Source organism: Trachemys scripta, chromosome 9, assembly GCF_013100865.1.
Source record: "Trachemys scripta elegans isolate TJP31775 chromosome 9, CAS_Tse_1.0, whole genome shotgun sequence".
In the NCBI taxonomy this organism is placed as follows: domain Eukaryota; kingdom Metazoa; phylum Chordata; order Testudines; family Emydidae; genus Trachemys; species Trachemys scripta.
In genome coordinates this window covers 28655073-28682770 of record NC_048306.1, presented here as the reverse complement: position 1 = coordinate 28682770, position 27698 = coordinate 28655073, and the positions used below count along the sequence as shown (strand labels likewise).

Here is a 27698-nt window from a genome sequence, read left to right as displayed (position 1 = left end):
CTCTTAGTTAAATGGACTTATTTTTTTCTATTATGTGATATGGACACATATGGCTGAATCAATATTCCATTTGCTGGAGCCGTTCAATACAGTGACTTTCACTCTCTGTGTACTCCAGTTGTGAGCCTTTGATTGCTGACAAGCCACTGGTTTATTAAACTACCAATAACTGAATTCACTAATGATGGAATTTAGGGATGCTAGTATACTGGTAACCAAATTCAGGAGGGAGGGAAGGGGAGATTAAAAAGTGTGCATTGTTAACTAAATAAAGCTCCCACATTAACTATATTGTAACAAGGTGTCTGGCTATCTCCCATGAGTGACCAAAAGAATACCACTAGTGCCTAGGAAATTACTGTTTACATTAGATGGGGATCTAAATAATTTAAGGTCTGATCTAAAGTCTATTGAAATTAATAATAAGAGTCCCATCTACTTAAATGGGCTTTGAATCAGGCCCTAAGAGTTTTAACTTTAACATAAAAAAATTGTTCCACATAGATAAATTAATGAGGTACTTGGTATCTAACCATATTTTATTGTAGTCTAACAATACATAGTATAGCAACTAACAAAATATATAGTGGACTCTGATAAAAGCCACAAAAGTCCTCATTTATTTATTTTTTAAAAGTAATCTGCAGCACAGACTGAGATGTTCTAGAACCTGGACATTCTGGCAAAAGATAATGGTTTTTTTATTATGTAATGTGCTCGCTAACTCCACATTTGTAAATCTGCACTGTAGTACATAGCACAAATTATATTAAATTTGAGCACTTCAGAATTTAGAACCACTCCTATATAAGTGGGATTACTTCACTGATCCATTTTCTTTCTCTGCTCTGCACAAGGTTGGAGATTTAACCCGTTCTTCATGAAAAGGAAGCACATTCAGAAAGATTTGTACTTTTATACTTTATTGAATGCAGCACTGAACTTTTAAGTGTCATGACTAGGGCCACCAGTTTCCAGGCAAATTCACTGTAATGAATATAATTATATGATTTACAATCTGCATTAATTGCACACTACTTGATATTGAACAACCATGAAGATGCAATAATGTATCTACCAATAAAGCATGCAATTGGACAATAGTTATTAATACTGAAACTGCATTTTAATCATTTTTCACTGCTGCTACTTCACCTTCTCTTTATACTTACAGGCATCCAACAAGAAGGAGCACTATCAAAGAAGAAAGGATATCTAAAGCATTGACATAATAATTCTTGGTTATATATGAGTCAGTGCACATCTGGCAACGTGGACTCAGTAAATTAATTTGGACATGCATCAACAGACAGTAATCAAGTTTTATGTCAGCCAACAAAGAAAAATAGAATGGCAGGCTAACAGCACTAAAGCTGCATTACATTGAACTGCTAACGCTTTATCAGCTATAGAACTTAATTCACTAATCAAGAGTCCACATATACTGCAAACAGATCACCATCAAACCTCAGAAATGGGTGCCTTGTTAACTGGAATTATAGCTCTGTATCTTGAGTGATGTTTCTGTTCTGTCCAGGCTTAATGATATTTCTGTATTGCACAGATGAAAAAGTACTCACATAAAATTTCATTTGCCAAGAGGCAATTATCTAAACTAGTTGCTATAAAAAGCTGCACTATATTTGCTATATTTCTGGCATACACATTTACATTCATAATCAGAGTTGTTGGCTGCAAAGCCCTGGAAACACAAAGTGGAGTCTTAGATAAGGATTCAGGACCGTTCCTCTTTTAAATAAAAATAAGAAAAAGAGTAGCACAAGAGTAGAAAAACATTATTGGCACCTGTTTAATTATAGCATATTGAACAAAGAAAAATGTACACTCCTTTTTAAATATCACACGTTGCAACACTATGGCATAAAAGCACATTTACTCAAAGGATTAGATGTAGCCTCAGATATTCATGAGGTCCTATGTCACAGTAGGAACTCATAACAAACAAAGGCAGCTGACCTGTTAGGTAAATGTGCTTTTCATTACAGAATAGCAATTAATACTATAATTAATACAATCAATGCCATAACAAAAGCCAGGATGATCTAAACAAGGTCAATCGACTTGCCTGGAATCATACACCACAATACAGACTAGGACCGAGGCATTTCAGGACAAACAGTACTTTGCTAGACCCTCTAGATAACACAGCCAGCAAGTTTTCGTTTTCACGTCTTTCAAAAAGTAAATATATGGTATGGGAATATGAACATGGAAAATAAAGCACTGCTTTGCTTCATGTTGACCAACATTTGTTCCAGTTCTGACTATAATCTTTCATAGTCTTGTTTATGGAAAGCCTTTAGCAAATGCATCACTTCCATTATCAATATCACTACAGAAAACAAAGCAAACTACTGTAGCAATATATCATCTACCAACTAATGACACAGGACACCGAAACGTTACAGGTATTTCTTTTTTCCTCCTTCCAGGCAGAGAGAAATAATGAAAAAGGAAATATGTGCCTCCCTTCCCCACAACATACACACCTCATTCTAGCTAACACACTGATTCACAGACCTTAATTACAGGTGTTAGCTCAAGTTGGCCCATGGGGCTCAGAGAAATTTCTTTAGGAGATTCCATGATACCTCCAAAATAGCAGCAGATAAAGCATAAGTTCTTTGATTCAGAGGCTGTGGAGCACCATTTAAAGTGGGGTGGGGGGGTCACAGATTTGCCCAACTGCACCTGACTCTCCTCTTCTCCACTCAATGGCCCCCTCCCCACCAACAGCTTGACTCCTCTGGCCAATAACTTCCTACACATACACCCTCCCAAGGGCCTCAGCCCTGGAGAGAACCCCCACTATCATCCCCTCCCAGAAGACCAAGCTTCCCCCTTCCCACTCTTTATCTTGTCCCTCCCTGCTGGTGAGCCTCACTCTCAGGTGATGGGGTCATCTTGCTTCTGAGCCAGTCCCCTGCACTGAGAGAAGCCACTGCAGTTTTGGCAGCCAGCAGGTGAGGGCCTGCCCCACAGCACACACAGATGGGACTCAGGTGCCAGCCACAGCATGTTCCCAGCTGTAATGTGTGCAGCTGCTAGTTACAAGATCGCTGCATGTGTGGCCACACATGTACACAGCAAAAGAAGGCGTTGGGCCATGACCCCTCCGAACTCTGTGGCCTATGTTTTGATCTGTGGATCAAGGCCCTGGCTTGCATGTGTCCCAGGGCTCAAGAGAACCTATGGCACAGAGCTATCTGAGACTCCACCATTGGAGAAGATTGAGGCAGGGATAATGGGGATTTGGGTAGGAGCAGGAGCTGGCCCTGGCTGCCTTCTGTAGCTTCCTGTTTTTGAATGTGGCACACCACTCTATTATGCAATGAGGTGTGATCTGAAACACTGTACTAAATTTAAGCACAAAAGACAGCAAACAGTAGGATGATGGTGCATGGGGTAGCATTGAGGCTGTTGATCCCATCAGACATTTATAACATCAAGTGTGGGTAGTGGTGCTTCCACACAATCCTTGTCAGGGTCTGTGGAGGACCGGTACCAGTGACCGGGACATGGGCAGTCTGGCCTGGTGATCTGTGCTGTATTCAGGAACCAAGGCTAATGGGCAGAGCTGGGGTCAGGAGCCAGGTGTGGGAGCTGAAATAAGAACTGGGGTCAGACAGGAAACATGAGACGAAGGTCAGAGCTAAGGTTGGACCTGGAGTAGTCAGACACCAGGATGAGAGGGTTTAGAGACCAAAATGAGGCTGAGGACAAGACATGGCAAGAGGGCAGAGTTGAAGTCAGGAACTGGGGATGAGGCTGAGAGTTAGGTAGCAGATGGCAGAGTCTGTAGCATAACCAAGCCAGGATCCACTTTGTTGCAAAGACAACTTCCTGTGTCTTTTCCAGCTTAAATAGTGTACCTGGTCCAATCAGAGGCTCTGAAGAACCTCCATTCAAGTCCCTCTACTTTAGTGGAGAGTAAGGCCTTAGAGCTCCCAATTATCCAGCTACTAGTAGAGCCTTTGGGTGTTGCTGGGGATACAACAGCAGACCATGAGCTTGAAGATCATCACAGTCCCCTCCCTTATCTGAGGGAGAAGAGACCATCTCCATTCCCTGAAACCTAGCAGTGGTTGTGAAAAGACTAAGCACGAGTCATCAATGCCCAGATCACCATCACTGCAGATCCATTAATCCAACACTGCAGAGATGGAGCCTACTGCATCAGCAATTTCAGTTGAAAAGGCTGAAATTCTTAAGAAAAAAAGTTCTTTCAAACCTATCTTTAGACCTTCCAAAAAGGTCTAAAAATCCTAATTCAGATATTAAAACAAATGCCTCAAGAAATCCCCAGAACATATGCAAAAGAATACACAGAAACTATAACATATACAGACATTAGACATTGCCTGTGGATTCAATGCATCCAGTCTTTTTCCTCCAGCTCTAGACACTGATGTTGGATCAGCCTATGTGGAGTTTTCTGCAGGGCTTTACCACACAGTTCTTCCTTACTCATTTATATACATTTCTGCTACAGCATTTCTCTAAAGCAGTGGTTCTCAACCAAGGGCCTGGGGATCTCTGGGGGGCCACGAGTAGGTTTCAGGGAGTCTGCCAAGCAGGGCCAGTGTTAGACTTGCTGGGGCCCAGGGCAGAAAGCAAAAGTCCCACTGCATGGGGCTGAGGGCTGGGGCCCTGAGCAACTTAGCTTCATGGTGGCTCCTGGGGCATGGGGTCCTGGGCAGATGCCCTGCTTGCTACTCCTTAACGCCGGCCCTGGTTTTTACATGCAGAAAACCAGTTGTTGTAGCACAGATGGGGCATGGACTTTTTATAGCATACTGGGGGGACCTCAGAAAGGTTGAGAACCCCTGCCCTAAAGCAGCAACACAGGACAAGCATTCACTATGGTCTGCTATTCCCCATCAATGAGTGCAGGTAAATCTTATTAGTAATGGGAGTAACACCCATACTGAGCGACTGAGATCCCACTGAGTTTTACCAGGCTATATCACAGGATATAATATGAAGTGATGGATTGTGTTAGTCCAGCTTATTTATTCTTTTCAAAAGTGGCTACTCTTCCTTGAGGTGACTTATCACCTTCATAACTTGCAGGTACTGTAGGTTCTTCATGTTCACAGTTACTTAAATGCATCAATTTCATTTGGAACAACTGTCAATCTCTACTGATAGACTTTAACACTTGTAGAGAATGTGTCTCCTTAAACTGTCTCAAAGAAGGACTATGAGACTGGGAAATCTTTCAGATGTGTCACATATAATACAAAACAGAAATCCATTTGCCTTTCACTAGTTTGTCAAAAATGTTCTTAAGACATACACAATTTGCATTCAGCAATTACAGGAATTAAAACAGAAAATTCACACCGTAACTGTCTTTGTATATGGGTGATGTTATGTTAATATTATTGGACCAGCAAAACTCTGACAGAATTAGTATTAAAAATATTGAAGAAATTGGAAAAGCTTCTGATTTGAAAGTAAATTATACTAAAACTGAAATTCTAGCAATTGATATTATGCAGGAAAAGTAAATTCATATAGGCTAAATTTTTCAAAAAATACACAAGTCCCACTTTCAAAAGTGACTTAGGCACTTAGGGGCTGTTGTATTAATTTTGATGAAATATATAAGCCCAAAGGTGTTAACATAACCCAAATACCTGGAGTTTAATCTACAAAATCTTCAGCCCGCTTAGTATCATGGCAAAGATAATTAAACATCCCTTTTAACCTTCAGGGGCATGCGGAGGGTGGGGGCAAGCAGGAGCACAAGCCCCACAATAATCGGCGAGGGGTGAAGAGCTCCTCCTGCTCCTGGGCTACTGCAGGGAGAGAGAGAGAGCTTCCCTTTCCGCCCCCGGGCTGTGGCAGGGAGAGCAAACGTCTCTAGCCCTGGGGAGAAGAGCTCTCTTGCTCTCCCCATTACAGCCCAGGAGCAGGAGAAGTTCTGTACTCCTTGCCAGGGCTCCGGGGGTTGAGAAGTTTGCTTTCCACCCCCCCACTCTGCCAGAGGAGTTCTGCATCCCCTACCAGCTCCCCCCCAAAAGCTGTAAAATTTAAATTTCTGCGCACATCTCTGCTAACCTTTTATTAAATATAAAATACTATAAAAGTTAAAACATTTAAAATGTAAAATATTTAGCAAGATTTTCATTTTAACAATATTCCTTGTTCTCTTTTCCTTTAGCAAAAAGATTAAAAATGCCTTGTATAATAGTCTCTTAAATAGTATCAAAATAACAACTGTCTTTTAAATAAATGAAAAAAAAAATAGTCAAAATGAGCTAAAGTTGTTGCTGCTGCTGTTAAACTCCGATCCTGCTTCATCTCACATGGTGTTTGGAGTTCAGTTGAAGCTAGTAAAAGTAGCAATGTCATCTGAATCTCTGTCTCCGGCCCAGTGAAATCAAAACATCTCTCAGACTTCAAACAATAAAAGCTCAGGGTTCCCAAAATATGGTGGGAGTGGCAGCCAGGATGGTAAAGCTTGCTTCAGTAAACTTCAGTCTGTTCTTCTCTATCTTTTCCCAAAGTCTTTCTTTAAAGACCCCCAAAAGGAGTAATGGGTAAGATAGCCTATCCCTTCAGTACGTTGTCCACCAATTAGGCTTAATATCTGACACATCAATTTTAATTCATTAATTTCTGGTTGCACATCATTTGGTTTTGGCAAGCATAATTTCAATATAGTCCTTAAATTATATTAATGTGGCCTTTTTGCTGAGACTAATGTAGTCTATCTAGTTTTTTGCACCTGTTTATATTGTTAAAAGCAACTTACCTACTTTCCATCTAATTTTGTTATTATACATTGTTATAAAATCTTATACACTTTCATGTACTTTTTGTAATTGAGCTTACAACTGAAATAAATGTGTAGGTCCAGTTATCACAACAGAGCCTAAGTCTCACTGACACTCAACAAGACAAAGGCTTCTAAGTCATGGAGGCACTTTTTGAAATGTTACCAATAGACACTTCATATTGTCATAACCGGCATCACCACATGGCATTGCTACACACATACTCTTCCAGTTTATGCAAGTATGCAAGCAAATATTCAATCTTGGGAAGACATGGTGTAACGTCATTAGTTTTTGCAAGGTTTTGTTTTGAGGCGGGGATTTTGGATATGGTGCTGTCTGAGCAGCAGGAAAGTTTGCTGTCTTTGTCTTTAGTCTTTGAGTAGAGTCAGTTTCTGCAGCAGAGCTGCTCTCTGGGAACTGGGCCTGGAGCTGGGCTGTGATTCCTAGAAGAAGGGACTGCCTGCATACTGTTTGTTTCTCCATTACAGGACTGGTGTTTATTTGTAAATAAAACAAGTAACATTTAGAATATACCCAGACTAAGTGTTACTGATTTCTCCACCCCTGTGAAACCAAGCTACAAGTCTCTCTCACTCCACACACACCTTCTCATCCCTGCCCTCCTCCCCTCTCCCTGCCATCTCCTACTGGTTGGCAGAAGGGCAGCATTGGTGTCAGAATCAGACAGTGGTGTTAGAAGAAGGGGCAACCCTACATTTAAATAAGTGTCTCTTTTTGTGCAATACTAACAAGTGAATTATTTGAAAAGACTGAAAAAAAAAGTCCTTCCACAGTAAGCCTAAAATAATTTATATATCAACTATAAAAAATACCACCCTCCCTAATATTTGAAAATAATTTCCAAGCCTGATGATTAACAGTGTTTATTGATTAGGCACAACATAAGCAGCAGCTCTGGATAGTCATGGAATACCTGGTTTCTCTTGCTGAAAAAAAATCAAGAAAAGTATTGGGACATAAAAATTATATAAGTTTTATTGTCCTACTACTGTCACTGTAAAGATGTGGGATTCTAGCACATTCTTCTAGCACTGATATATGTAAATTAGGATTTCATTTTTTTACTAGGCTAGGAAAAAGGAACTTTGAAGACTGGGGAAAGAAACAACAAAACACCAGGTATGTCACATATTCAAAGATTTATTCTGAAATTGAACTTGATTAGATTTCAGATTAAGAAGGAAATACATTTCCCAAGATGTTAAATATTCACAATATTTTCAGATCAAAGAATATGTCAGCGAAGAGAAATCTTTAAAGATATTTAGAAAATAGAAAAATGTATTACTCCAGATATGGGCATAAATGAGTGAATTCAGTTTATATAAAGATTTGAACAGTTTTAATGCAAAAGAATAGATTTTAATGAAGAAGAAATGATGGAGAGGAGTGGAAACATATGGAGATCAGATTCTTCATGTTCAATATGTGCTACTGCAGAAGTAATTATTGCAAATCATTACATCAATGTTACCTTACACTGGTCAGATTAGAAAACGATTTATGGCAAAGGAAGAGATGGTTGTTAGAAAATGCTGAGTGCAAAGGGATTTCATTTAATTTGGCAGCTATGTCCTAAAAATAGAAAAAAAACTGGAAATGAATGTGCAAATTAAAGATCCTGCCATCTGTTACTAACTGATGGTCCTAGTGGTCTTTTTATAGGGTCTTCCACTGTAAAAAACATAATGCTCAAAATTAAGAGAATTAGTAACCCATTCATTAAGTGCTGCTAGATGTATTTCTGATACTTTCTAATCTTTTGTTTCCATCTATCCATTAATCATTATTCACTGGATCATTTCTTACACTTAGCTGAAGTTTATGAATACACAGTATATTTTAATTACATTAAATATTCTTTGCAATTAAGTATTATTTCTTTTTCACTTACTTCTGATTCTCCTCCTCCTGCTGCTCAATAGACTGCTTATATTTTCTCTTGTAGGCTGTCTGCAACATCAGAAAAATAATGGCCTCCAATATCTTGTCACTTGCTCAGGCTTTACATGTATGAATTTTAATTGCAGCCTATGCTGGCTGCTAAAATACATCCCATTTTTCCCCTACTGATTTTTATACATTTTATAGGACTCCATTCCCCAAGACACCGTGTATTCCTTCAATTTGCCTTCTTAAAGTCAAATATTTTCGTGCAACTGTCCCCACCAGGACGTAGGCTTATTAGCAATTTACATCTCATAAAGATTACAAGCAGTGCCCTACATGCTCTCCACTTTCAAGCCTATGTATCATACTTGGCTCATTTCCAGTGATTGGGTCCAGAGGAGGGTCTGACTATGGAGGTTTGTTCAGCCAGCTGTGATAAGGAAGCAATCCTACACCATCTCTAGGAACTTGCAGGTTCCCTTAGTTTTTTCCCCTGGCTATCATTCCAGTTATCTGAGTAATTAAAACAGCTCCTTGGTTTTATAAAGTCCTCTCATGATCTGTCTTTTCAGAATGGAGAAAGAACCAAAGCTGAGGCCATGGGTCACCTCATCACCTCTCACTGTACTTAACTTCAGCGCAAATAGTCTTTGTTCTCTCTGCACACCTAAGCTCCCTCAGGCATTCTGTCTTTCACTCATGCATTTATTCTCCCTAACCACTGTAACCCTAGTATTTTAAATTCTCTCATTTTCTTACATACAGATTGTATACTTCTAATTCAGCATATTATCACATGGGCTCTTCATAACTGTATCAAACAAATTCCCTTTCCACCCCACATTTAAAGTAAAGGAGGAATATAGAAGGAAGTTACCTTATTTTCACCTTCCACCTTTACAGGTGGGACTCTCAGAAGTACTTATGTATTTTTTGAGTTTAGATTTTTTAAAGGAGAAATATGTTCCATGATCATGTATATTAGTGATGCTTTTCAGTTTTAAACCAGACATTATTTAGGATTTGAAAATGATACATTATCATCTTAAGCAAGATACAGATGACACAGGGAAGACCGCCCACTACCTTTTCCCACTACCTTTCAGCTATTGCAATCCTTTTTAAATGCAAAGTGGATGTAAAATTCTATCAGAATGAGAGTACAGGTATAACAGCACAAGATACAAGGCAGTGGAGAAACATGTAAATTGTTTTTCCCTTAAGTTACTTACAACTTAAAGGCCAGACTTTAGATGTCTGTGCAGATGAACAAGTGAGGAACACAAGAGGGTGTCACACCCCTCGCGATCCTGTGCAAGGGCCTGCCATAGATGTAGATGGGAGTGAAACCAACACTCGCTGTTAATGATAGCCTTTCAAAAGGGAGAAGGATGGGGTGCTGCCCAAACACCAAGGTGAATGCATGCAGAAGAGATGCCTCTGCAATGTGCATTTCCAGGGAACTGCAAAAGTTCTGGCTTGGTGACCCACATGGCAAATACTGAGTTGAACCTATGAGGCACAATTTGGCCCTAAATAAGTCTCAGATAAATTTAGGTATTTTTGAGTCTCTTCTGTTTAGTATATTGAACAATGTGCCCGAGTAGAGACAGAATGGAATGCCACACAGATGCAGACTGCAAGCCATGGATCACATAGCATGGGCACTGCCAGCTTTTAAACAGCAATCCCCACTGAAATCAATGAAGAATTCCATCTTTAAAAAAATCAATGGTCCACAGTACGGCCCACTGAATGGATGATGTGCAGAGTATAAAGTAGAACTGATGTTTATTGATGCATGGAATTTTAAGGCCGGATTGTACTCTGCTACATTACTGTAAATTTGGAGTAGCTATACTGAAGTCAGTGTATGTAGTGTTGTTGTAGCAGTATTGGTCCCTGGTTATTAGAGAGACAAGGTGAGTGACGTAATATCTTTTATTGGACCAACTTCTAAGATATTAAAAGATATTACCTCACCCACCTTGTCTCTCTAAGGTCAATGTGGTAATTCAAGATATGCACAGATGTAACTGAGATCAGAATCTGTCTCTCAATGATTACATTAATTAAAAATGAAATAGCAAGAATGTACATGAGTACTCAAAATTGATAATGACAGTCTAATATAAGAAAGTTTTACGCACAAAATGTATTTTTTTTTGTTTGATTAGTTTTTCTTATTCTGTTTCTCTCTTTTCTAAAGGATTATATATATTATGTTCTTTAGTATTAAGGTAATGTAAGATACCATTATTCAAAAAGCAATGTGGTACTATTTACCTGTAAGTAGTGAAATTTATAAATGACAGGAAATAACACTTGTAAGTATGCTTTTCTGAGCTTTATTTTAATTCAGGCTCTATAGCCATGCAATGCAGCATATTTAGAAAAATCATGTAATGTATTTGTGCATATATCATAAGGGCATTTTATTTTTCAAAGATAGACAGCAAAGTGTACCTAGACATTTCAGATTAGACTAGAGCCATCAGAATACAAATTTTCCATTGTCCTCCAGCCATTATTGACATAGCTGTAGCTTTTGACAGTTTGCCTTGTATTTAAATCCTAAAGAGATGATTGAAGTGGAAAATGTCATCCTGTCCCTTTGCCAGCATGCTCCTCTGTATGATTTAAAATCCTTGCCTATCTGCATAAATATTTAGTTCAATCCCCCACATATTGGGCCAGATCATCAGCATGATAAAACAGCATAGTTCCCTATACTTCATTTTATTTACATCTGCTGATGATCCAATCCAACACTTCTAATTCCACTTATCTCTCCTGCTCACCTTGTTACTTTATAATGTACTATATAATAGTCCTTACTCCACATTCCTTCAATCTCTTCTCTATACCTTTTTGTTTGACCTACTTCTTGTTTATATAGTGATAAGTTGCAAAATTTAGTTCCCAGAATTTTGATTCAAGCTGCTTTTAACAAGGTCTCTCTTAATTGGTTATTAACGAGTTTTCTATTTTTAGGGAGATGGTGTTCTCATCCACACTTTACACCTTTACAGTGTTCAAATACTAGGGTCATGAAGGCTGTATAATAACCTATAAAGCATAGCATAGCTTAGCTCCCAAGTTATTGTTAATTCACAGCAAAAATACCATCAATGCACAGGTGTTCTACTGAGGCAGCAATTAAACTGAAACCACAGAACAAAGAGAAGTGTACAATTATAAGAGTGTATTAAGGCAAAAACATGTGTGACAACTTACATGTAGTATGTAGACATTAAGGCCCCAATCCTGCAATAGGGCTCCAGTAATGTGGACTGCTGCTACCCGTATCTTATATTGTTTCAAAACAAGCACCAGTGAGGTTATGGAGAAATTCCCCTGCAGCTTCTCTTTGGATAAGTTTCCTGTCACCTACCCTTGAAGAGAAGGTCTAACATTTTGTGTGTTTAATGATTCTCACCGGAAGTTGCCAGCAATGATTTAATTTGGATCTTCAGTACCAAAAGTACAGGATTATTGCTTCACCTACAGGATTACCTCTTTTAGCTAGTAGCAGCAGTAGGCTCTTTTCCTTTATATGGACTACCCAATAGAGAGTGGAAGAACACACTTAGCCTGTGTGTTACACATTGAGATTTAGTTAGGAACCCCGTTACTTTCTGTTTCTAATTTCATAGGCTGAGGAAGAACATCAGCATCCCAATAGATCTAATTAGGCGATATAGTTGGAATTTAACTCTCCCTCACAACTTTATGTGGTATAGCAGGTGGCCTTTCATTCTCCCACCTGTTCCTTGAAGCTACTTGTCTGGTTCAGAAGTACTTCCCAAATAGGTGACACTGGAACAGGCCCAAATGCCTTCTGGTCCCAAAGGAGTTGTAAGACCTGGTCACTAAAAAAGTTTAGTGTAATATTTGCTAGTTTGCTTCATGTACCTGGTGCAAAACCCAAAATACATTTCTAATGATAGCTATTTGTTACTGTATACACATGTAATAACTCATACAGAAGATGTACAACACTTTTAACATTACATCCGTACAACGCCCATGTCTCAGTGCTATCGTAGTATGGGAGAGTATTGCTGCACTACGCAGATTGATCTTTATATGAAGGTGTCATGTTGCTTTCACATGTGTTCAAAAAGCAGATGCATATTACAAAGCTAGCTTTTTAGTTCTATATTAAAACACTGTTTGTGCAGACATTTCCATGGTGATTAACTTTTGTCACTATGCTGAGCACTGTACTATTAATTCTGATATATGGTTTAACATAAGGTTTGATGCTAGTTAGTACATAACTTTGGTTTTTGAAACGTTTATTTTCAAGCCAAAGTTTACAGAGATAGCAGCAAAATGAGATGTAATTATCTTGCTCTAAGTGGGCTAGAAGTTCACAGTCATCTGCAAAGAGCAATTCTTTAATAAAAGCTTCCAACGCCTTCATTGATTAATGTCTCTTGTCTGCATGAAAGAGTTTGTATGAGAAAAATCTAACCTTTACTCCCAAGAGCAGGTTACAAGTTGCTGAATATAATAGATCTGCAAAGAAAAGGCCAAATAGAGATTGGAGGATGATGCACCCATTGCTTAATACAATTTGCAATGCTGAAAGAATCAGTCTCTTCAGTTTGCACACACTTGCCCAACTGTATGTTAATGGAGTTGTCAGACACTGCTGGCCATCTGATCCAACCATTCACAGTTTCTCAAAAGCTACAATAAACAAGGATGGTAGATTGTAGCAAAAGCATTTGGCAAGTCAGTAGAGACTATAAGCATTTTTCTATCATTCCCATAATATTCTTGAATAGCAAAAATTCATATCAGTAGTTGTTCATTATGATTAAAGATTGCCCCATAACTCTGGGAGTACAGTGTTTGTGATTTGTCCATGGGTTGACTAAGAACACTTGTCAATATTTTGTTTGCAATTGAGAGAAATGAGATTTCTCTGAAATTACCAGTCACCTTTTGGGCCTTTTTGCTTGAGAATGGCACCTTTGACTGTTGTATTATTGTTTATTGCTCCCAAAACTTGCAGAAGAATTAGATTAGATGGTTTAATCATGATGACACATCGATATTTTTAGCTCTCACCAGGTATTCCCTAAGCCCAAGGAGTCTTACAATTTTTAATGTTGCCATGCCTTATATCTCTTTATCTTTAGGCATTTATGTAGTACTTTTCCTTGCAACATCTTGCATCAAGTATGTCACCTTTGAAGTGCCACAGATTGCCACTTTTGAAAAAAATACAGAGATCAGTGAAGACTCCTACTTTTGAGATGCTCATGTCATAGTTTTTTCCATCTTTCCTGTTGCTTATTGGAAACTTAAACCACCCATAATATACAAAAGATCTTAGCCCTGTGTATAAACACATTGCAATGACTCATTTTAAACAGTAGAGAGTTGATCCAGATGCAGATGGTAGGAGCAACTAAACCAGGGATCAGCAACCTTTCAGAAGTGGTGTGCTGAGTCTTCATTTATTCACTCTAATTTAAGGTTTCGCATGCCAGTAGTACATTTTAACGTTTTTAGAAGGTCTCTTTCTATAAGTCTATAATATATAACTAAACTATTGTTGTATGTAAAGTAAATAAGGTTTTAAAAATGTTTAAGAAGCTTCATTTAAAATTAAATTAAAATGCAGAGCCCCCTGGACTGGTGGCCAGGACCCCAGCAGTATGAGTGCCCCTGAAAATCAGCTCACGTGCCACCTTCGGCACGTCTGCCATAGGTTGCCTACCCCTGATCTAAACACTTATTTTGTAACCTTGGGTCATCTAAAGTTCTTCATAGTTTTCACTATTTCCTTGAGCTACTAATAATTTGGATTCCTGATGTTATTACTAGGTTGAAAAGGTCATGTATCAAGCAGGACTACTACAGTATATACCTTACTCAATGTGCAATATTGGTTAAATAAAAGTGCTTCTCGTAGAAGAGGTTAATAAGCAGCATTTTCATATGTTAACAAAAATGGCCCTTCTCTAACAATACACGTGTATCTTACAATGTTTAGTGTTCATCCTTCAAACACTGAATGCTTTAAAAATATTTTATACAGAAACCACATTAGCTTATACATATTTTCAAAACCTCAGATTAGTGATTCTTTTAATCTAAATTAAAATTCCTTCCCGATCCTAAACAGAGTTCTGACTGCACAAAGAATAAGAGTATGAGATTATAAAACTTTATTTTTCCATGGCACTATTATCTATAAAGCAGCCCACATAAATTAAAATAAGTAATGTACATAATAGGAATTCCTTGCTGTCCTCCACAGCACTGGTGAAAATATTCCATGCAACAATTAGATACGCATCCAGTGTTGACCAATAAAAAGTTAATTTGATAATTTGAAGATCTTAGGCCACATCTTGTCCAATACAAATAAATCTCTGTAAATATATGGCATCAAATTCTGCTCTAATCTATACACTGCTGTGCAGACCCATTGATTGTGATAGGGAGGTGGGGAATAGTGAAGAAAGTCAGGGAATTTCATCCTTGTCTCTGCTTCCTTCCCAACTGTGCCTCCGTCCAGGTTTCCTGACTCTAAATATTCATTTAAGTCCTTCCCGGAGAATATATTTGTTCTCTTCTCTGCTGCAGTCCACACCTCCTCCAACTCTCATCTCTTCCTCTCCCATTGTGTCTGCCCACTGCAGTCAGATGGCAACAAACTTACAGACAATGGATTCCTCTGTCCATGCCGCTTGATTGAGAGAGAGGAGCATGTAGCTTACAGAAACTCTTTACCCTGCAGCATCTTTCTGTAGAGGTTAAGAGGTTTTCTTTTCTTTGGTAACAGCTCCATGAAATTACATAGGATATAATGATATTAACTAAGGTTTATAAAAACAGAGAGAAGATGGGGGTGGGCAATAAGATGGGGGCAATCTTTGCCATAGGGGCTTATCTGTTGGGGGTGAGGCTGGGCTCACATAGCCTAGTGGGGCTGTCAGTCTATTCCTGGTGCCCAGGAGTCAGAAAAAAAACAAAAACAACCCATTCCTTAACTACCAAGTCCATCAGGAGGGAACCCAGGCCACCCACTCCACTGGGTGGCAGCTCAGGGCCCTCGAGCTAGATAAGCAGGGTCATGGTTCTTCATCTCTGACAATGCCCTGAACTTCTTCCTATCTTCCCCTGGATATCTGCAGGATGGAAAAAGTTAAAAGAAGTGTTTTCAACATTTAGTTTCTGTGATTGTGGTAGGGTTTGGCTCTTTCCTTGACCGTAGATAACTGCAGCCATTAAAGGATGTTGAAAAAAATCTTTAATGGCCCACAGCTGGGTGGATTGTTACCAGTACCGGTGAAAATTTGGATTCAATTTCCTCAATGCACAGCAGATTATTTAAGAAAGAATTACACAAGCAGTAAGAGGTTATATAATACATCTACCTAATAAGCCTCAATTCCCCAAATGTAAACCCTCAGTAACTATGTTGGCCTTACACAGTATCTTGATTGGCAAACAAAGCACGCATAGCTACCAGTCCTAGAGAGAGAGAGACTTCTTTTCTTCTCTTCCCCTCTCAAGTACTTGGTTTGTCAAATGTCCCCGGAAGCAGGGACTTGGTTACCCTGAGGCCCTCTGTCTTACAGCATCATAGACCTCTTTAGATGTTAATTGGGGAACTAACTAACTCTGTTTAGCATATATACCTCTTGTTTTCAAAGGAGTCACGTGTCCCAGAAATATGCCTGGGGGGTGTTTCATTACTGTTTTTTTTTCTAATTAATATTTTAGAAGGGACTGCAAAACAGAGACCAAAGATCAGTCAATGTTTACCCTCTCATCAATCATTCACTTGAGCTCTTAGCGTGATGTCATCCAAAAGGGTCATTTTGATCCAAGTCAGTCTGTGCCAAGCTCACTGATGACATGTTTTTGCGTTTTCTTTACTAGGTGAGCTGGTCATCAGCTGATATGTTCCAAAGTTTCATATTGAAAACACACAGAGATAGAATCTCAATTAATCATTTAAGTGCAATCTCAGCACTCTCAGTAAGTTTCCATATCAACTACCTGATACTAAGAGAATCCTGTTCCCAGAATCCTCTAGTAAATTCAGAGGTACCAAGCCATACCAAACTCATGTTCACCACATTCATTCATATCAATTACAGTAATTCATAATAATTTGGCACCGTCCGAAGAGAGTACGTTCATAATCTTAAGGTTAAAGTGTGATCCACTCTGATTCTGAAAGGTCTACTGTTCAGCTTGATTCATTTGAAAATGTTTTCTGGGGACTGCCTGTACATGTATACTGACAAACTCCCGGATGAGGAAATGTCACTTTGTTTCTTCACATCATGTTTCATAAGGAGATGTTTGACTAGGTAGGTCACACAGAGATGCAATTGATTTTTTCCCATGTGTCAGAAAAGAGTCAACAATATCCTTGAATTCAGTCAACAGAAAGTAACATTTCTGTTCCCTCTTTATATCTTAATGTAAGAAAGGAAAGTAGCTTTTAAATGATTTAATGAATTTTCTTACTGAAACCCATCCATGCAGCCATATGAATGAGAAACGTGTACTGTGAAACACATTAAAATATTGATGCTTAACACTACATGAGCTTCAGAAGCCAAAAGTCTCCATTATACACACAGAAAATAATACAAAACTTACATGTTAGGAGGCAGATCCCCAGTTAGCTGCAATTCTGACAATTCACATCAGTTGAGGATCTGCCCCTAGAAGGTTGATCACCCAGCTACCTAATATCTTCATCATTTTCCAACAAGAATTTATAGTATTGCTGAAGTTTTAATATTCAGAATTTCAGTTTGGAATTGTGTATTTTGTCTTCCTTCATAACACAATGTCATTTTTATTTTGCTAAAGTGGATTTTATTTAATCTAACACATCCTCCCTCTGTAGCTGTAGAATTTTACAGTAAGAGTGTGATTTTTTTAAAGTGACGGACAAACCTGAAAAGATGCAGTCAGATGAGTATCCCAAAGTTTGGATGTTTCTCCACTATTTAATCAATCGTGTCTGAGCCCTTTTAGCTGAGAAATCAGGTCAAAACTACTCTGAGAAATAACCTCTTGTGCTTCCTTTTACTACTTCTGCTTAAAGCCAAAGCTGGGAAACAGGCAGGAGAAAATGATAGTTCAGTAAGCTGCATCAAACACCAGAAATCTTTTGTTTAAGCAGGAGTAGGAAAGCTAAAAGTACACTGGGCCTGGAACAATGAAAATGTGTCCCCCCCCCCTTTCTCCCAGACTCAGAAGTGGGTGGGGGAGGTGGGATGTCTGGGCCAGCAGGGAAAAGAAAACCCTTGTCTCCATTAAATTGTACATACCACTCCCCACCTTGTGGGCATTCAGTGCTCTTGTGGTCTTGTGGAGCTGGGTCTCCGGGCTGATTGGTGGGACAAACGGGTGTAGCAAAGCCTGGTGGCCCCTGTACACTTAATGGGATTATTTATAACCCTTTTGCCAGCCCTGGGAACCATTGTGCAAAGGAAGAAAAGCTTCCACTTCAGGATTAAGGATGGACCAAGCCTTTTGGGCTTTGCTCTGGGCATCGTGCTAGTTGCCTTTTGAGGCCAGGAAGGAATTTTTCCTCACTACCAGATTGGCCTAGACACTGTGGCATTTTGGCCTTACTCCTGGGTCACGATCGGTAAATTAGGTTGTCAAGTTCACTTTTTTCACAACTCTTATTGATCAATTACCTGCACTGGGCATCAGCAGAGTCCAGTTACCTGATAAACTGGAATTGGAAGCAGATTAGAGGACGACATCTCCTGAAGAAGGTGAGAATGGGGTTGGAGCCCCTAATGATTGATACAGTGGAAAGACAACCTTGTCTTCCCCATCCGTTACCACTCTGATGAGGCAGGGTGGTGGGATCTCAGAAATGGTGCTGAAACCAGGCGGAACATATTACAATAGGATGACCTGCACTGTATGAATTATTGGCAGATAGTTGCCAGATGTGTTGCTTAATAAAATTGCTGCCTAATTAAACCATACTCTTGATGTCTTGTCTTTTTTTCCCCCTGTAGTGTTCAGGACAAATTCAACTCCACTTATTAGGAGAGTTGACAGTATATGCTATGCATAGCACCACATCACAGTAACAGTTTTCACTTCATAAGTTGTTATCTCAACCTACTAGATTTCACTGCTAGTGTTATTTCCAAGTATTTATATCAAGTAGTCTGTAGTGCATTTTGTAACCCACATATAAAAGGTATTAAATGTGAACAAGAGATTTTAATCAATAAGAAGCTTCTACTGTAATTGTTGCAATGTTAACATATGAAGCTTGACATTGCAAGAAAGTTATTGGGAATCAAATCTGTTCACTTATGAGATCATGATTCAAAATTTGGCTCTAGCATGATTGACTGACTCTTTTTATGCAGATCACTGGATCTTTTTATGCAGTCTGCTTGGCACTCAGCTGATTTCATAACTCAGTACAATCCAATACAAATATAGATACATGATGAGAAGTTTACATTTGTCAGTCCTATCTTAAAACCCCTAAAATTATACACTGGAAGAAAAATACTAAAATGAAATTCATGTAGCATTTTATTCAACAATGAGAATGCAGGCCTATCAGCCAATCATGTGAAAAAGTCAGTGGGAGGGAAAACTTAACCTGGACTTTCTGATACATTCCCCCCCAAGGGCAAACCCCGCAAGAGCCCTGTACATGTTCTGATTCTCCCAAATTTTCAAAGAAATAAGCAGATTTGAGACTACCCATGCAAAGTGCCAGCCCCCCAGGGGGTTTCCCTCTTCCTACGGGCAACATGGCTCACACAAGAGCACTACTGTCATTTTCTCGGCAATCTTCAAGGAGTCTTTGTACCTCCTCCATCTCCAAGGAGGATAGCAGCTGAGCATATGATGTTAATGCTGCGATGAGCAATCATAACTTCCAGTGGAAAATCTCCTGAATGTAGCATGGATTTCCTAAAATATACTGTAGAGTACAGTAGAAGCTGCCCAGCTCAATACTCTCATCCCTCTGACCTGAAACTCTACAGAGCTCTTACTGCAGTGTTTAAAACAGAGATGTTCTGTCGTTTTGATGAAGTGAGGACAAAGTTGCTCCAGGCCATCTCCCTCTGGAGCTTTTGATGAAGTTTCCATTTTTTTCTTCCCTTCCTACTTTAAACTAGAAAAGGCTAGCAGTGTATACAAAATTCAGAAAAAAATTGGAGGATGTCGAATTAAGACTAGAAACATTAATAACACTGGTCTACAATTTTTGAGAAGTTGTCTGCTTCAGAGATAAAATGTGCTATTTATTATGTATTTTGATGTGCTGAATTCAAATATGACAATTAAAACAACTGATTGGCTACTGTTTCTAAGATATTTAAGTTTTTACATTTTATGTCTATGTATATTGTGTAGATAGTAGAGTTTTAATCATAAATTGTAAACCTAGGTCTTTTCATGTGTTTATGGTTGCTTTACATGATAATATTTCACCTGTCCTGTTTAGGTAACACTTTAAAAATCAGCAAAAGGGTTAATAAAATGTATTATGAAACAAAAGGCAAAAAACTATTATGTACATAGCTTAGTCCTATTCAGTGTCTACTTGGCACTTCTTGGCTTGTCTCTTGTATTCATTAAATGGAGCATCTCTTGTCACTGTCCAGCAATAGTCTGCAAGCATTGATGGGCTCCATTTGCCCTGATAGCGTTTCTCCATTGTTGCAGTATCCTGGTGAAATCGCTCGCCGTGCTCGTCGTTCACTGCTCCGCAGTTCGGTGGAAAAAAATCTAGATGAGAGTGCAAAAAATGTATCTTTAGTGACATGTTGCAACCAAGGCTTTTGTATGCCTTGAGGAGGTTTTCCACCAACAACCTGTAGTTGTCTGCCTTGTTGTTTCCAAGAAAATTTATTGCCACTAACTGGAAGGCTTTCCATGCCGTCTTTTCCTTGCCACGCAGTGCATGGTCAAATGCATCATCTCGAAGAAGTTCACGAATCTGAGGACCAACAAAGACACCTTCCTTTATCTTAGCTTCACTTAACCTTGGAAATTTTCCATGGAGGTTTTATCAATGGCCTTGACAAAGATCTTCATCAGACCCAGCTTGATGTGTAAGGGTGGTAACAAAATCTTCCTTGATTCAACAAGTAGTGGATGCTGAACACTTTTCCTCCCAGACTCCAATGACTGTCGGAGTGGCCAATCTTTCTTGATGTAGTGGGAATCTCTTGCACGACTATCCCATTCGCAGAGAAAACAGCAGTACTTTGTGTATCCAGTCTGCAGACCAAACAAGAGAGCAACAACCTTCAAATCGCCACAAAGCTGCCACTGATGTTGGTCATAGTTTATGCACCTCAAAAGTTGTTTCATATTGTCATAGGTTTCCTTCATATGGACTTCATGACCAACTGGAATTGATGGCAAAACATTGCCATTATGCAGTAAAAGAGCTTTAAGACTCATCTTCGATGAATCAATGAACAGTCTTCACTCATCTGGATCGTGAACGATGTTGAGGGCTGCCATCACACCATCGATGTTGTTGCAGGCTACAAGATCACCTTCCATGAAGAAGAATGGGACAAGATCCTTTTGACGGTCAGGGAACATGGAAACCCTAACATCACCTGCCAGGAAATTCCACTGCTGTAGTCTGGAACCCAACAGCTCTGCCTTACTCTTGGGTAGTTCCAAATCCCTGACAAGGTCATTCAGTTCACCTTGTGTTATGAGGTGTGGTTCAGACAAGGAGGATGGGAGAAAATGTGGGTTCTGTGACACTGATGGTTCAGGACCAGAAGTTTCATCCTCTGACTCAAGTGAGAATGATTCTGGTGCATCAGGAACCGGCCATCCTTCTCCGTAGGGTACTGGGCGTATAGCTGATGGAATGTTTGGATAATGCACAGTCCACTTTTTCTTCTTTGACACACCTTTCCCATCTGGAGGCACCATGCAGAAGTAACAATTGCTGGTATGATCTGTTGGCTCTCTCCAAATCATTGGCATTGCAAAAGGCATAGATTTCCTTTTCCTGTTCAACCACTGGCGAAGATTTGTTGCACAAGTGTTGCAGCATATGTGTGGGGCCCACCTCTTGTCCTGATCTCCAATTTTGCAGCCAAAATCAAGGTGATAGGCTTTCTGAACCATAGTGGTTATACTGCACTTTTGTGATGCAAAAGTCACTTCACCACAAACATAGCAGAAGTTATCTGCACTGTTCACACAAGTACGAGGCATCTCTTCTCACTTTGGCTAAACAGAAATGTGTCCCTTTGCAAAATCAAACACTGACAAATAAGAGAGCATGACACTGTATGATTTCTAGAGCGGATATAGGGCAATCTGTTCAGCAGAGTGATGTAAGCTTCATTATGATTGCATCATCCATGACTTCTAGGAATAACATGATGCAATTCATATCATATATGACGCAACACCAGCTTCAGATTGCATCATTCATTGTTTTGCCTAAAAAGCAAGTACTGTCCAAACCCAGTCATAGATTTATTCATAGATCCAGTCAAAGATGTATTTTAGTCATTTCTGGTTCACTTATCCTCTGCCATTCCCAAGTCAAGGGTCGTATATACTGACCCAATAGCATATCTTGAAAACTAGAGCCAATCAACAATTTTAAGCATCATTTTCGTTCTCAGTGGCCCAGAATTAGTAAAGTTTGACTACATTTATTTCAGAAGCATTTTGGCTGTAGAGCAGTGTAATGAGAGCACACATTATGCAATACCAAAGTCCCTGGCTCCTACTTCCTCCTCCCATCATCTCCTTCTCAAACAACCCCTCTACTTCCAACAACTTGCCTTATTCCAGTTAGCACAAAGATGATCTCTTGTCCAAATGAATTCAGGAATGGGAGGTGAGCTGTGTGATTGCTCATTTAGCTCATGGACTAGTGTTACTGTTCTCTGACTGGATACCATAATATCTAAATACTACATCTGTCTCTGCCCCTACAGTTTTATTTTGTGATTAAACTAATCTCAGATACCGGTCCAAATGATTTTTCCATACAAATAAACCTTAACTTCCCAAAATGTTCACCAAAAAAAGTTAATTAAAAGGATTACGACCATAATCAAAGCAAAATTCTGTATGTTCGTTAATTTTTTTCTTACAGCTACTCCCAGTATGTTCAACTTGCTCCCAATATGATTAATATTAATAAAATTTAAGAAGAGAAGGGACCATTATGATAATCTAATCTGACCTCCTGCATGACAGAGGCCATAGAACCTCACCACACATAATTCAACTAGATTGTAATCACATGCACATCCAATCAATCATTTATGTTTATCCCTTGAAATGAGATCTAAGATAGAAACAACATGGAGAAATTCTAATACTTTCTGTGTCCTGTAAATGTAAATGAACTTAGCGATTGGCTGAACAAGAAGTAGGACTGAGTGGACTTGCAGGCTCTAAAGTTTTACTTTTTTTTCCAGTGCAGTTATGTAAAAAAATAATTATACATTTGTAAGTTGCACTTTCATGATAAAGTGATTGCACTACAGTACTATGCGGTGAATTGAAAAATACAATTTTTTTGTTTCTTTTTTAAAGTGCAAATATTTGTAATACAAATAATATAAAGTGAGCACTGTACTTTGTATTCTATGTTGTCGTTGAAATCAATATATTTGAAAATGTAGAAAATACCCAAAATATTTAAATAAAATGGTATAGTATTCTATTATTAACAGTGGAATTAAAACTGCAATTAATCCTGATTAATTTTTTAATCGTTTGATAGCCCTAATGAAAATATTTTAATAGCACCATCCAGTGCTGCCAGAATCACCTATTGAATGGAGTACAGTCTTTACTGTAATGAAGAATATCAGCAAGATGTCTAGGACACTTGTCATCAAGACTACAGTGTCTTGGCATTTTATGAGGCTATACATATTGAAAACATCGTTCACTGGCATACCTTTCTCCAGCTTTACACCACCACATCCAGCCTTGATAAGTACCGAAGTGACACTTCTATCAAAAAACAGTTGTTGCTTTCTGTATATGAGGTGCTACATAGCCAAAAATTTGAAGCCTGGGCTCCCAGACTATTCATCACATATAAAACATCCCCCTCTTTTTAATTACAATTTATACTCTCTTGTATCCAAGTCCCTCTGCCTCTGAGCCTTACCTGGACAACTTCAGACAACATTTGGTGGTGGTGGTGGTGGTGGTTTTTTTTAAGATTGGTGCCATCACATTTAATTTTATCAACTGGTAGGAGGCATTTTAAGAGAAAAAAGTACAGTACATTACTGGCACCCAGACAACTTGAACAGGGCGTACGTAACTCAGTAACTTTTCACCAGCCAGAAAATAAGTTTGCTTCTAAACTTGACTCTTCTGCACATTAAAACTGTGCTACTACAAAGCTAGCAAACTGATCACATGGTGTCAGTATTTAATGTTTAGGGTAAAGTCTATTGTGATTTTTGCAAAAATGGTTTAAAATTAATTTTAAAATCATCTTCCAGTCTAATTAACACATTCTCCACAATTTCTGCATTAACTCCTTGAGTGCTGGCATGCCTTGCACATGCAGGAACTATATGGTTTACTGTACTATGGTAAAGTTCAGTGGAATGTGAGGGCATATGGTATACAATCATTGGGCCATAAGGATGCCAGTGCTGATCATGCACGGCATATGAATACGACACTCAAGAAGCTAAAGGAGAAGACAAAGACAATCTATGGAAAAAGACTAAAAATAATATTAACATTTTCAGAAGGAAAATGGTTAATTCAGTTGTACTTACAGAAGCATCTGCAAATACATCCTATTTTGAAGCAAGAAGGAACAATATTTAAGTAAGGCAGGAATTGGTGAAGGTGCTGTATTTCATGCAGTCTTCATTATCTTAGCTTTGGTTAGGAGATGCATAAACCTATATTATTAAAATGAATGTCCCCAAAAAACAGCCTACTTACCAATGCACAGAGCAGATCAACTGCTTCTAAGATCAATTCTTGGTGTCCAATGCGAGTGACTCCCAGTTCTTCAAGTTCTTGATGAGTGATGTGCAACAGCTGTTCTCCATTGATTTTTTCCCTTTCAAAATTTTTAATGTATTGTTGGAGGCAGTCATCAAGGCCTAGTTTAAAAAAAAAAGCATGTTCAGAGAATGATGGCTAAGAATGTCAAATCTGTAATTCAGTCAATGTACAAATTTTCTTTGGTGCTGAAAAACACTACAGTTTTCAGATTAAGGATGAAAGTGCTTTATAAATCTAAGGCGATTAGTTGACCCTGCAGCATGGTGAATACCAGCTGACAATATGGTTTTTCAGCCAATAATACTTCCACCATTTTAATTTTTATTTAGATATAATTGAAAAATATCCATCATGGGCTATGGGCACCTTAGCCCAAAATTAAAAGGACCATCAAATCGAAAGCAAAACCAGCAGCTACTCCTAACTTACAAACGAGAAAATGACCAAATAAAAAATTAAGCTCAGAAATTATTCCTTTCCTCCATTAAACATCATTTTTATAGGACCTTTGTGTCTTAGTAAGCAGATGGGCAATGTAGCATGCCCTGAAGGTCGAACTATTTCTTTTCCAAATGATGGAAAAGCATTTCCAAAATGGAGGGCCCTTTATGGAGGACACTTTGCCAGAAATTCTCTCTTATGAACCAACAGAGCTCCAGTTCAATGCTGCTGCTGACTGTTTCTGTCTCAGTATCACATAGGGAGAGTCAGTCTCACCCAAAGGCACTTGGGGTACATGGATAAAAATAAACAATTTAAATTCTAATGGAAACCAATAATGACATCACAGTATTCAAAAATAGTATTTGCCAGTTGTATTACATTACTCCCAGAAGTATAATTTTCAAGTATAATAATGCTATTAAAGAAAACATTTAACATTTGGAGGAAATGCTGTCTGAAGGTAGGCTTTCAGAGATCTAACAGGCTATCCAAAGACTAAGCCAAATCAGAGGCATATCCTTCCTGGGATCTCTTTTCTAAGGCTCTCTAATAGTTTGCACTTGAATCGTCTTTCTGTTCCTGAGACGGTGTTAGGAAGAACCTCATCATGCATACTCAGCCTATACAACAGTGTCACTATCTGCGGTGTACAGAAATGCTTTAAAGTTCAACAGACTCATTTACCAGAACTCCAGTAGCAACACTTAAATGTTAAGGTCTCTGCCAAAGACCTAGATTCTTTAATTACACAAATACTTAAGAAAATATACGTGCCTAGAATTATGATGTTTCCATTCCAAATTCAGAGTTCATCTAGCAAGAGTAATGGATTTAGTAGTAGCCATGGTATTCTAAAGCCTATACCAGCAAGAAATGAATAACTGAATCTAAGCATAAATACCTCTCAATCCTCCAAAAACGGTTTCACAGCAACATGTGCTTTAAATTTGAGGCCAGGACAGCTGTTGTGCATATGTAAAATGTTCGGAATCTAAATCAGACCTATTTCTCATCTAGTGAAAGTTCAAGTATCAGAGTTGCCTCAAGGCCTGGACTTAGAATACGGCCAGATGGAACGGTACACTGACATTGGCCTACATTTCCCCCATGAAAGACAAATCTTTTATTTTTATTTTTTTTGCCAAAGTCCACAAAACAATTTCAACCAGCAGAGTTTACCATAGATCTCTCCAGTAAGTTGAGAGGATGTTTGCTTCTCATGCCTTCCTCCTACAATGGAACAGGCAGGGTCAAAACCCATTAATCCTGTCAGTACAAAAAACCCCAGCAGGTCCTGGGCATCTAAGGAAGACAAAGTATCTTTGTGCATTACTCTCCAGGTCCCATAGAATCCACAGAAGCATGGTTCTAAGTAGAAGAGGAAAATCACTGACAAAAATCAAGGAGGACTATATGAAGGTGAGAAAATAAACATACATAAATAGTGGCTGAAAAAGCATAGTAACAAATATGAGTCATTATTTGTCATTGTAGAAATGCTTTGAACTCTCTCACTAACACAATATAAAAGAAATAAAGAAGTTACAGAAGGCTTCAGTTCCATGATGTATCATGCAAAGGGATGCAAAACTAACTACCATGCTTTTGGGTATCATTTTTTTAGATGCCCCTTTTTTTCCATAAACAACAAACTAATCTTTTAAGCAAGTGGTTTTATTTTAGAAATCAGAAGATGCAGTTTGGCAATGATAAACAGAGACACACATTCCTCTGCGGCAGGACAGGCGTGCTGAATAGAATGATGAATACAGTTCTTTATGAACCTCCTAGAATGCTTCCAGCAATTGATTACTGTCCATTAGTCTATTAATCAGTAAACCCCTTTCAAATAATAGCTCTAATTAAATGTAGTAAATTCTAGTTCATATTTCCAGATTTTTACCATGCACCACATGTATCTTAATACTTATTAGCATAAAACATTGTTGTAAGGTGTGATATAATACCAAGACATTACCAAATATCAGGGTAAGCTGACTTACCAAGAGACATTTCCCCTGAAATCACATCACCATTTGCTCAGAATTTACAAACAAAGTTATGATCTAGAAGGATCTTCTATTGAAAATATTAGTAGAAATCTGAAGTTTAAATCTAGCTCTCCATATCTCCTTTCAGCAAAAACAGCTCATGTTCTCCATTGTTTCCCAACATACATTGGTTTCACATATAGTATCATACCAGATCATAGTGTACTATTTTATTAGCAAATAAAAATGTGACCTCATCCAGACATATAGCAAAAGGAATCTGCAGAGTCAACATGCAAGACTAATTATACACCAGGCCTTCTAAATTAATTAAAAAAATATCAGGCCAGAAGTCTATACGTGCATGCAGACGATTGCAGAATTAGAGGCTCAGTCCAAACCAAGGGTGCAAAACAGCAGTATGGCTTATATGTTAATCTTATACCTGGAGAGACTTCCATAAATAAACGAAAGAGCTACTGCTCCTCCTAAAATGAAAAACCTTAATCCA

The 27698-nt window shown here is 38.6% G+C and overlaps 1 protein-coding gene across 1 annotated transcript in view; it reads right to left on the bottom strand.

The window, feature by feature from the left end:
- LOC117882910 (connector enhancer of kinase suppressor of ras 2-like) overlaps positions 1-26526 on the bottom strand; it is a 376187-nt gene extending 349661 nt beyond the window's left edge. The window contains exons 1-2 of the mRNA XM_034781795.1: positions 26376-26526; positions 24687-24850 (exon numbers count right to left, since the gene is read on the bottom strand). Coding sequence (XP_034637686.1) covers positions 24687-24850; positions 26376-26526 — 315 coding nt within the window. The remainder of the gene's footprint in view (positions 1-24686; positions 24851-26375) is intronic.
- Between the last annotated feature and the right edge of the window lie 1172 nt (positions 26527-27698).